At 41.9% G+C, this 12,613-nt stretch overlaps 1 protein-coding gene across 7 annotated transcripts in view; it reads left to right on the plus strand.

The window, feature by feature from the left end:
* Nucleotides 1–12,613, plus strand: part of MTUS2 (microtubule associated scaffold protein 2) — a 304,448-nt gene that overhangs the window by 242,630 nt on the left and 49,205 nt on the right. For all 7 annotated transcript variants that reach the window (XM_065050968.1, XM_065050921.1, XM_065050932.1 and 4 more), the window contains one exon: nucleotides 4,610–4,818. In XM_065050968.1, coding sequence (XP_064907040.1) covers nucleotides 4,610–4,818 — 209 coding nt within the window. The remainder of the gene's footprint in view (nucleotides 1–4,609; nucleotides 4,819–12,613) is intronic.

The following is a 12,613-nucleotide window of genomic DNA, read 5'->3' on the forward strand; positions in this document are numbered from 1 at the left end:
CAGACCTTCCTCTGTCAGGATCACAAACTCATGCAGCATTTATGGTTTGTGATAGGGGAGCATGTATGCTGAAGGGAAGTTATAGCCAGGTGGGGATTGTCTCTTCTCCCAGGCAGTTAGCAATAGGACAAGGGGGCATGGGCTTAAACTCTACCAGGGGAAATTTAGGCTGGATATTAGAAAGAAATTCTTTACAGAGAGAGTGGTCAGGCATTGGAATGGCCTGCCCAGGGAGGTGGTGGACTCGCCGTCCCTAGAGGTTTTTAAACTGAGATTGGACATGGCACTTAGTGCCATGATCTAGTAAACGGACTAGAGTTGGACCAAGGGTTGGACTCGATGATCTCTGAGGTCTTTTCCAACCCAGTCGATTCTGTGATTCTGTGATCCCTCAGTTAACTCCACCACAACTACATGTAGCCATGGAACAGGCTCTAAAATTTCTGAGTGCCATTTCTAGGTTGTTTTCCATGCTACTGGCCTCCTAACATGCAATTCCTTCTAATCAGTGGTCATTTTTGACTGTCATACAATTTTTTTTTTAGCCTTGAATCTTATCTTTACAATTTGGATCCATCCGCTTGAAAACTTGCAAGGGTGTTTTGACATGCAGTCTTGTAGGGATCTATCTCAGTTTTATCTATTGATGTAATACCATTCCTGAAATCTGTGTATAGGAGCAGATGTGCATAGATGCAGGTGTTCTCCTTCCACCCCATTGCAGGATGGTGCTACCTGCTTCTGACCTCTGTCACTCTACAGATTGCTTGTTATCAATCTTTTTGAAGTAATTTTCTCACTTTCCTTACCAAAATGTTGGGAATTGGGGAGTTAAAAGACAAAGAAATTGTGTTCCCCATCTAAATCCTCATGAAGTCTGTTAATTATGAGTATATACTTGTTATATCTGTTAGTTCAAACATTCAGGTAGATAAAAAAGACCTGGGAGTTTTGAAATGGATCAAAAAGGTTCAGTGATTTCAGTGTACAGGGGGTCTTCCCCCCTGGACCCACCATCAGCAAAAGGGACATTCAGGATCAGGGCCAGCATCATTATACATACCTTGTTTTGCACAGAGCGACAGAAGAGAGGCATCAATGGCAAAATGAGCTTGGTAAGCTGCTTTTCAGACCCAAATGAACCAAGAAATTCAGATTTATCCCTGAGGAGAATAGCACAGTTTAATTTACAAGGACAGCTTATAATACTGACAAGGACAACATAGAGATGTGCACTTCAAATGTTCCAGTGAACAGGAAAGCTACAAAGATATAAGACAATCTGATGGGTTTCTGTTTTAATTAAAACTGGACCGATTTCAAGGGCTTCTCCCTACACTCCCTATGCCTTCTGTTGTAACGTCTCCATGCTGTCTAAACAACCCAAGATTTTTATACTAAAAGGACAGATATTTATGGTTGTTGCTTTTATGATTTTTTTTTTATTTTTTATTTTTATTTTTATTTTATTTATTTATATTTATTTTTATATTTTATATATTTATTTTATGTTTCTTTTATTTATTAATGCTACTAATACCCACTGCCCAGTCAAAAGCCCCTTTGAATGAATGACAGAATCTGTAAGAAAATATCATTCCTGCACAAAAAACCGTACAGGCTTAAACTGACATGAAGATGGAGAGAGGGCAATAGCTATGCTGCTTGAGCTCTCTTAATGACAGAAAGTCCTTTCTAACATCCTTTATTGTATTATTTGGGTCTTGCAACATCATGAAGTTAGTCTTGACATGCTGTGAAACCTGGTATTCCTCTTTGCAAATGCAAGTCATGGGCTCTAAGAGTTTCAAAGTCTGGTTTGTGTTTTGCAGCTGCAGCGTGAGATACTTGGAGACAAGAGGGAACATCTCTGCTGGAGATGGCTCCCCATAAGCTTAGCCTGGAGCCAGAACATAGTCAAGTAGGTTGGAAAATATGTTCCCAGTGGCTCTATACAAGCTGAGGATCTGAAAAAGCAGGAATATGCTCATGGCGTATTGCTCTGGTAAAGCCATACTTCTTCCAGGCCTGATCTAACAAAATTGCCCTAAGGATCCATTTGCACACCCAGGCCACAGTTTTAAAGAGCTAAAATATCTAAAGCACTTCTGACAAAATCACCTCTGGAACAGTGCTCTACTTCACAAATTGGCTGAAACTCGTACAACAGATGCTTCTCTGAGGAAGGATTCTTCTAGTTTTTAGGAAAGGGGTAGAAAGTGTCCATGGCAGAATACTGTCCTCTCTTCTGTTCATTGCTGAAAACTGGTTGGAGACATTGTTTGTGTATTCATTTTCAAAAACCATATACTATGAGACTATAAAACTACAAGATATCATTTTTTTTCACATTCTTGTTGTCACCATTTACTGCAGGGTGACAATAAACCGTGGCAGATGTTCTCTGTTAACCCCCTGCCCTCCCCGCTAAGGAAAGGTAATAGGCGTAAAAGGGAGAGAGACTTGTGAATTGGAAAGTTAAAAATGCTTTACTAATGCTACTAATAAATAGAAAAAAAAAAAATGCAAAACCAATATTGAATTTTACAGTGGCATTGCTCCAGTGCCTGCAGGGCAGGTATCCAAAAGTCCTGGGCTGGAATCTGCAGTAAACTGGAACTGGATTCAGGGATGCAGGGCCTGGGGCTAGGCCTAGGATCACCAGCAGAAATGGCAGGGTTTTCTTCAGATGCCAGCCAAGGTCAAAGAGAGTGAGACCCTCATGATCTCATGTTTTTATAGGGTGTATGACATGAATGGGATGGAATACTTAGTTGGTCAATTTTAGTCACCTGTTCTGTCCGCCTCTCCTTGCAAATATGCCCCTCTCACTTAAGGGACTTGCAAAATTTATCAGTAACCTTGGCTGCCATAGCAATAAGTCTAAACCTGTCGTTCTTCTGCATACCATTGCTACTGTTAACAGCTCCGGAGCGACTGTTTCAAAAACATGTAGCCAAATTCAGAAAAGTGCAATTACGTAGAAGAACTTAGCTGAAAGAAAAATTCATTAAAAGAGAACTGGTCTTGTTTAAAACAAAACTAGGACCCTTGTATTTGCAACCCTTTCTGCTAACATCAAAATGTTCATTTTTCATGTGTATGCAGACCAATGTCGACCATCTCTAGTAACACATGGGAACAAGGTGTCTGCCTCTATTTTGTCCCTCTTTCATACCAACTCTAGCTCTTAGGCTAAAAGCTTGAGAGTAGTGGGAGGAGCTGAGGAAGAGAACCAGATATTCCTGGCCAGTATTCAGGAATGAGCTAAAAGGCATCAGCTGAGGAGGGACTGAGAGTGGCAAAAAGAATCAGTAACCTGTGCTGAAGTGTGGCCCAGCCAGCCATAAATGTTTGCAGAGGATTGTTCTCAGAAAGCTAAGAAGATAAAGACAAAACAGATTGTCCAAGCAGTGGCCTGAGCAAAGTGACACTACTAGAAGAGGTATGTCCTGCTTCATCCTTGTCACTGAGTATTTCCAGAGAAATTGATGGTTGACTCAAGTAGGACATGAACTTAACTTAGGGTGAAAGTCTCACTTCCCTTAAGTGGCTAATCGTGAGTAAGCTTTAGTTCTTGTGCCATTCATATGAGTATGACACTGTATTTGGGCTGACTATAAAATCATAGATTTGTTTGGGTTGAAAGGGACCTTTAAAGGTCATCTAGTTCAACCCTCAGACATGCTACATCAGTGGTTTCACACCTTTATACAGGATCAGGCTTGCTTCAAGCCAACTTGGAGCACATCAGCGGAGCCAGAGTCTGTCTGGACCTGTTTCTGCAGGCAGACCATTCAGTGATTCTGTTGTGACCAATGGTGCAGAGAGAGCAGACATGAACAGCCAGTGCTGTAACCAGTCATCATTACGTGATACCTGGTGGCATTTCTATATGTATCTGGTTTGTGTTGCAGCTTTAGAAGTGTCATAAATGGGAGAGCAAAGGGAACTGGCAAGGCAGACAGCAATATTGTTGATAAAAAGAAATAGTGATACCTCAATAGCAAGCAACCCATGCTGTGTTTGCATTCAGGGAAGAGCAGCTCCAGTCCCACATTGTCCCATTTGGAGGCAAAAGGAAATCTGCAATGGGAAAGGGAATCTGGTACCACTGTCAAGTCCCCAAGCTCGGGGTTCAGGTGGCCAAAGAGTGTAAATTCCATCCAACTGCTTCCCACATCTACAACATGATAAGGTGAATCTCAGCCTGGAAATGCCCATTTCTCTCATTGCTATTCAAGAGAGTCCATCATCACACATCAAGGTGCAGGCAGATGCCTAACATGTGAGATGAAACCTTCCTTTAACAACCTCAGTCCTCAGCAAGACACTCGTAGGAGAGCTCTCCTCAACTCACAGCAGACCTTCAGGCTTGGAGCCTGAGGTGAGATGACTGTACAAAGCATTGAGCTTTGGTGCCTAGGGAAGCACAATTTGCTGTGCTCTTGCTTTTTTTGAAAGTCATTACAGATCTGAGTGAATGCTACAGACTTTTTTTTCTTTTGTAGACCTGAGTCCCAAAGTCTTTAGAAACACATCAAGGTCATGCCCATACATATGAAGTAACTGACCCTGATAATCTTTTCTTCTTGTCTCTTCTTTGTAGGACATCCCAAGCAAAGGCCAAGCACCCCAAAGAATGGATTCTCCCCCAAACCAGGAGAGAGTAGAGATGCTGAAAAACAGTTTGTTCAGAAACTGAAGGAAAAGTGTGATGAGCAGTCCCGGCAATTAAGCAGTATTCAAGATGAGCTTAAAAGGGCCATCTGTGGCTTTGATGTCTTTGCTATAACAACACAGCACTTTTTCAGACAGGTAAGTGCAGTGTGTACTTTTCACTATTGGAAAGATACTTTGCCTTTACACCAATCACTTGCCCAAATTTATTCCACAGTCGTTGAAAGTTTGTTCTTGCAAGAAAAGCATGTAAGTACTTTGAAAATCAAAGCTCAGGAACTTGGAAGAGAAAGAATTGTGACTGAAGCATTTGTCACAAGCATGAAGGTATTTCAAGATGTTTTTTACAGGGAAAGCAGATTAAGAAACTTAGAAGCATCAGTCTCTGACTGCTACAGCTGGAAGGAGAAGTGTAGCTGAGATGTTGATGCTTGTGAACAAATATAAAAACCACCCATGCATTTAGTTAGCCAAAGGTGTTGGATGAAGGAGAAGATTTTCTTTCTTGCAGCGCTTATCTACTGTTCCTGTTCACCACAGATCAGGCAGAGAGGTCCCTGTTACAGAGGTCCCAATTCCTGAAGATGTTAGAATAACATTATCTCAGCATTTAGGAGGTTACATTCAGCAGATATAAAGAACATAAAGAAAATGTCAGTATTAGAGAAGCTTAGTTATTCACTAAACCTGAGACAAAATGAGTAAAGTTTAAAAGATGACCACAGTAACGATGAAGGACTTGTAGGTATTGCTTGTTTCAAAAACCATTTAATGATCTGGGAAACCTAGCCAGGGTCTGAGACCCAGACCTGGCTCCCCTGATGCCCACGCATTTTGTACTATCCCAGGTTAAGTTGGTGCCCTGACTACTTCGTGAAACAGCCAGCAGTAGGACCCAAGGTTTGGATAATAATCTTAGTTGCCTGTTTGCCTTTTTTTCGGAAGAGACAACAGTAAACTTTCAGTATTAAATGGGAGAAAAGAAACCAAAAAAACAGAACTCAGCTGAAACAGTCTTTACAAATTCTGGAAAACTTTATTCTTTTGCTGTTTGTTGTTTTTTTTTTTAGTGGGAAAGGTTATCTTTGAACAAATACTGTGTCTCACACTTTTTCCAAAGTAGGAACTGATCTTGCTGGGAGGAACTTGACTGAACTAAAAAAAACAAGGAACTTTTAAAAAGTACTAAATATTTTAAGTACCTTCCCAGGGGATTTTCCCCCTCTAGTTTTTCTGTAGTCTTGACATTTCTGGGCTTGATGGGCATTTGTAAAGATTTTTTTTTTCTTTTTTCTTTTTTCTTTTTTTTTTTTTTTTTTTTTTGAGCTGACTGTGGAGTGACCTTGATTAAAGCAGAGTGAAACAAAAAAAAGGACAGAGCAGTGTCTGCTCAGCTTTGTCTATATTCGTTGTCCACTGGGGAGAGATTTTTCTTCTCATGCCTAATTCACAAATTGATGAAGGAATTCTGGAGGCTTGGGCATATCTCCTTCATATCCTCTGGATATGTTTTAAATGAGAACAGCTGCTGCAGCTGAGCTCTGAGATGACTCTACATGTTTGTGCACATTAGATCTGTCCTGAGAGTGCCCCCTAAATTGAACACCTCAAGGGACTTTATTTAATAGAGTCCTCTTCAAGTCCTGGCTGGGCACAGCTGCGCCTCATGTTCCCAGCTCCTCTTCACTCAGTCCAGCTGGGAGTTTGCACTAATACTCCTCTGAGTGCTTGGAGGGCTTGGAGGTAAAAAAATAATACACCTGTGGAATTTAAATGCCTTCAGGCCTGTGCAGTATTAGATGTAGATCTTTTCCCATCCAATGCTGGACTCACCTGTGTTCATCCTGCGTGTCAGTCCCTTCTGGACTTGCCTTGTTGCCCCGGACTATGTATTATATATATATCTGCACATCATCATTCAGTGCAGTCCACGACATTTGTGTCATGCTGCTAGCTACAGGGAGCTATGTAATATGGACCTCTCCCAGACAAAGACATCCCTGGCTTTGCTGGGTGATGAGCTACTCAATCAACATCAGCCCAACACTTATCCATTAGGCACTTAGATGTGTTATCTACATGAGAAGTATGGTTACTTTAGACTCCATTTTTAGTGAATGGAGGCAGGTGAGCACTTTGGAAGACTATTTACAGCACCAAAGATCTAAATTTCTGCTTGAGGTACCTGCCTGTCTTGACTAAGGCCTTCAAGGAGGCCTAAGGCTGCTACACTTTTCAATTTGGTGCTTGAGAGCCTACTTGTAGTGGGATGATCTGGGACTACTCGGGCAATTGTGTAATTGCGCAGTATGTTATCTTGCAACATAGACACAGACTTCCAAGTTTTTGAGTGTCATTCAAAAATACAATCTCTTGACATTTTCTGGTATTACATTATTGTCTGAAAGCTTTAGCAAAATTGCATTGGCTGGCTTTGGGTTAGGGCAGCACGGCAAAAGAAACTTTTCCCATTATAAAAATAATAATCATTGTGTGTGTTTGTTTCTGAGAAGCCTGCAGGCAAAATGGTTGAGGTCTGAGTAGAAGTGTAGTTTGACAAGGGAATAATACTAATTCAGGAACAAGGTGGGGCCTTTGCACTTTGTTTTCTGGCTGTTTCAGACCGCTGCTGAATGATATTCTGGAATCATCTCTCTTTCTCAGTTCAAAATGCTCTTAATAGGCAAGATTCATTTAATAGGCATTGAGGAGTACACAACATGTAGCTAGTACTTAATATAGACCCATTAAATGACAGCTAAACTAATTTGCTATCTTGGGGAAAAACCTCAGCAATAGAAGCACATGATGACTGATGCAGTGGGGAAAAAAAACAAAACAGAACAAAACCCAATGGTTGTGACACAAGCATTTATCTAGTTATAAAAAAATAATGATTGCAGTACCTGTGGACCGCAGGGCTTCTAATTATTATTTAATTAGCAGATTAATTAGGTAAGGCCTTCAGATATGCACACATGACCCCTGGTGACTTTGGGGACCACGTCAAACTTATTCTGAAGAGTAGATTGAGTTTGTCCCTTACATTGGATGTTCATCATGTCAATACAACCTTTGTGCTGTGAGGGATACTCCAAAGTGAACAACTGACTGAGGGGAGCTGGAGTGATACCATGAAGATGATACCATGAAGACTTTTTAGAGCAAATATCATGAACGGCTCCCTATCAGCTGGTCATTCCTGACCCTATCTGTCATGTTAGCCAAATAGTAATGACAGTCCTCGCCCAGTTTCAGCCCTGCTCAGCAAAGTGGCTGGCAGCAGTCCCTCTTGAAAGTGATAACAGTGCCATCTAAAGGAGAACACCCCAAAGTGACAAATTCTGGAGGGTAAATTCTTTTGGACATAAAGAGGGAGAAAAAAAAATCCACTTTCATATCTCTAGTACACCCAGGGCGGATGTGTTTTTGCTGAGGACTGTCGTAGCCAAGCTGCACTGAGGCCCTGGAAACAGTTAATGCCTTTCTGCCAGTACAGCTTGCCCAAACAGCTGAAAAGCAGAATCTGGTTCACAAGTTCTGCCTCTGAAATTTCAAATTAGCACTACAGATCTACACAGCATGTGAGGGGAAGGGATCCTTTCTAGGCTGAGGACCCCAAAGGTGGGAACAGGTAAGGGAAAGGGTTGTGCTGGAGTAGCCTGTCCTGTGCTCTGCATGGGCATGGAAGCGTTTCCAGACTTGCAGCATTGCCTTGTGATGCAGTCTTTGTCATTTGGGAAAACTGCTCAGGACAGATCCCAGCAGGTAGACACAATCAGATCAGCTGGGAATGGGGCAGTCACACAAACGCCCTGAACAGTTGAAACAGCACTGCAGTGCTCGATGGTGTCCCAGCACTTTGTGTCCACCAACATGGGGAAAGACATGTCAGCAGTAACCAGTGTGCATGTTTGTCTCCATACCTGAGTGTGGGTTACTTTTGGACGGATATATAATACACACCTTCCAGACATGTAAACGCACAGAGCTGCATCCTGCAAAATTTAGAATGGACAATGAAAACCTTTTCTTCCTATTCAAATCTCTGAGATATGTGTGTGCTTGTGTGTATTTTTCAGAGTAACATTTCTGTCCTGTGAATGGACAATACAGCACCCAGTGTGATGTAGCTTACCTTGTCCAAATGCTAGTGACCTCTTGTGTTAAAGGAAAAATTGGCTGCACTAGTTATAAGTTGACTAGCACTTCCTACCTTTGTCTCTAAAATAGACATTTGGGCTAACATTTCAAGTGCTTCTCTCAGGCTGAGCTGAAAATGGTTTATTTTCACAACTATGAGAATGAGTTAAGGAGAAATATATCTATTGTTTGTGCCTGGTGGTGGCACAGTGGTAAGAAGCCAGGACTCATCAGCAAGACTGGCCTTCTGGCTTTCAGGGGTACTACTTTCCCAACATTTGCAAAATGTGTTAGAATTTGGCCCAATAATAGTCCTTAGAAAAGTGCCACTCCTCTCTCATCACTATTACAGCTTGGCTAGGTTTCCTGTATTGAGCAAGTTGAGTCTTTGCTCTTGCTGGATACCAGAGCAGTCAGAACAACTCAATCTTTTAATTCTGTATCCTGGAAAACATCTGTTTTGTACTCATCAAACCCTGACAGTTTAGGGATATGAATTGAAAACATTTTCTTGCAAGACAAACAAAACATTCTGTTTACTTGGGAGTTAAAAATGAAGAAGACTCTTTGTCATCATTTAGGGCTTTCTAAACTGCTTTTAAAGTAGAAATAAATGAGCTTTGGTACTGGAGGCTACTAATTACAGGAAAACAGAGCAGTAAGGATCAAGAGGTCCTCCTTTACTTGCAAGAATTATGAAGAAGAGTCTATAAAGTGATCGCTATGGGACCTGCAGGGCACTCACTCATAGTCAGTTTGCCCAAGGAAGGGGTCAGGGTTTGTGAACTGAAGGAAACTGCCTGCTGTAGGTTCCTGTCTTATTTGCAATAGGTCCAGCAATGCCGACTAATCCTGATGGAAATAACTCACTGACTCTGGAGGCGGTGGAGGATAGGGAGGGAAGCGAACGGGAAACCATGGGCAGCACAGGCAGCTTGTGCCATGATACAGCTGAAATAGGGATGTTTCACAGAGCTGCTGGCAAAGGCAGTGCTGGGACAGGGGGAAAAGCTGCCTGGTGGTCCTGCCTGACCTCTCCATCTCTCCTTTTGGAGCAGTAACTAGTGCCAGGCAACTCTAGAGACATGTCACTGCTTTTGAGTTCTGAACCTGGCTGCACCTTCAGTGTTCTACTCTACAGGTCACACCACCATCCAATGCACATCAGTGTCCTTATACTCAAAAGGGTTCATTTAGGTAAGACACAAAATACTGCTATCCTGTCATTAGCTACAGGTTTTCACCAGTGAATGCAGGTGTCCTGGGGCAGCCACAGCTGGGAACAGACCAGAAGGGTCTCTCAACAGCTTTGCAGCCAAACTGGCAGCAAATATTAGACTGCTGCAGAGCCCCTGCTCTGCTCCGAGACAGCATGGGCTGCCCTGATTCAGTCCCTGCAAGACACAAGGAAGAAAGTGCAGGGAACCTCTTGGCTTCTCCCCCTGTCCTCAGTGGCTTTCTCACAGCCACTGCTGTGACAAATACTGCAAATCTTGGTTTTGGGGGGGTGGAAGAACATGCTTCCTTGGGAAGATCTGAGATAATTGCATGCCCTTGTTTTGAAACGCACACCACCACCACCACCCCCGATTAGAATATGTTTGTATGTCTTGGTTGGATAAGAATTTTGTTAGTTACACATAAATATTTCAAATTTTTAAATTAAAAATATAGCCCCAGGCATTCTAATACTCCTCTTGAAGAGCTTTTAAATGTCCATTAAAAATAAAAGATCTCTTTATTTACCTCTTGTCCTCAAAGAGATGCATAATTAGGTTGTGTGCCAAGCATCAAGTAAAGATGAATTTATTTTCTGATTTTGTTTATATATTCTTGATATCTGTAGTAAGCAACTGACTTTGATGGCCTTGATTTTATACTTCATTCAGAGGAAGAAAGCAGAGTTAGGATCAGGAGTGGCTCTTGTGACGATGGCAGCCTCCAGATGGGGTGGTTGGCTTGAGGGATTTGGCAACGCATTAGGAGCTGTGTGAAAAGCAGTGATGAGTAACAGACTCCAGCGTTATTGCAGCCTTCACTCATGCAAGGGACGGAAAAAAACACAAATCACAATGTTTTCATGCTGTTCTTGAAGATCAGCAAAGGAACCAGTGGAAACATGTCCCTCTTCTAAATTCCATGCATTTTTAATTCCTCTTTCACAATCAGCCGAAATTTCGATTTCTGTGATCCATAATTTATTTTCCACTTTAAACTAAAGAATCTATTTTTAGTTAAGGATCATGTTCTTTGCAAGAAACAATGGTCATGCCATTCTCAGGTGAGTTGCTAAGTCACAGTAACTTTGTTTTTTGACCTCTTGTTAGGGTTTGGCTTTCATTTCCACAACAGGGAGCTTGGGAGCTCTAATATCTGTTTTTCCAAGTGTGAGGACAATGTGAGGGTCTCTATACTGCTCGGTCTTAGCACCACAGCCACCCAGTTCCAGCTCCATCACTTGTCCGGGGTTGCTTCTTCTTACTGGGGTTATGTTTCAGGAGTAGACCCTGAAAGCATCACACTGACTACGCAATGCAATCTAGTAGGGATCCATATTAGAGCCATAGCTTCAATCTGTGAGTACCAAAGTGTGCCAAATGATATATTTTGGACTCAGGGTGTCTGCATTTTTCCATGAAACTTTGTTTCATCAGGAAAAAAAATAGTAGATTAGTGAATAACAATTCTGACATCCAGAGACTGTGACACTCTTGGATGAGTACTCTGTGCTAGAAATGTATTTGCAGCATTTGCTCTAAACATGTGAATATTTGTTCTTGGTAGAGGCAGTCTGGAATGGCACTTCCATAGATCCTGTGTGGCTGCTGTGCATGTGCAGTGGCTAGACCTATGGCGAAGTAACTGTGGAATAAACTGAAATAATTGCAAACTGACTGGGAAGTAGGCATGCTTTTCTCTGAATTAATCACCTTGTCTCTGAGTTAACCATTTTCATTTTCAAATTGCTTGAATAGGAGAGATAATTAGATGTTTCTAAATTACCTTTCTGCATGGTTGAAGGGATGAGAAGCCTGCACCTTCCTCATGAAGTTCTTGAAATCAGGCAGGTCCCACATCAGCAAGGTAGCTACAGGATTCACACAGGGCCCACAGAGATGTTAAGCAGTGCAATGCAGCAGCTACTGCTGGACAGATACTGCAAAGGCAATTTCCTCAGATCAGTCATAATTTTTTTAAAATTTTCTTTGATTGGTTCATTGGTTGCTCTCCACAGATACTGTCCCAAAATTTCTAGTAAGAACGTAATGGAGCAAAGACTTTGTAATTCATTGTAGATCAGCAGGTGCAAGGTTCATATATGAAAGTTTTGATCACGCCAGAAAGGGAAGAATTTTTCTGCTTCCATGAGGGAACGCAAATATTTGACAAAGGAAATTTTATAGATACCTATCAAGAAATTTGGCAAGGCTGGACAAAGTTTTCACTAAGAGAGAGCAAATAAAGAATCTGTAACCCTCATTAGCAGTGGCATGGCTGAGACCGGGCCTGTTTGAGTAGGAGGGAACCCGTCCTCTCTTTGGGAGTCAAAAAGCTGAACCTCCCTTCAGAGACAAACTTCTCAGCACATTCAGAAGATTCCTCTTTCATTTCAGTGGTATGATGAAACCAAATGCCAGTCTATAAAGCTACTGTAAAATGGGAGGACACACCCCAGTTGACAAATGATCTTCAGAAGTAGCATCAAGACCAAATTTTTGACCAAAATTCTAAGGGAGGTCACAGTCAACCTAGAGAGAGGGCAGATACCAGGTTGCTCACACGGAAGAAG

This window comes from Columba livia, chromosome 1 (genome assembly GCF_036013475.1).
Source record: "Columba livia isolate bColLiv1 breed racing homer chromosome 1, bColLiv1.pat.W.v2, whole genome shotgun sequence".
Classification (NCBI taxonomy): Eukaryota; Metazoa; Chordata; class Aves; order Columbiformes; family Columbidae; genus Columba; species Columba livia.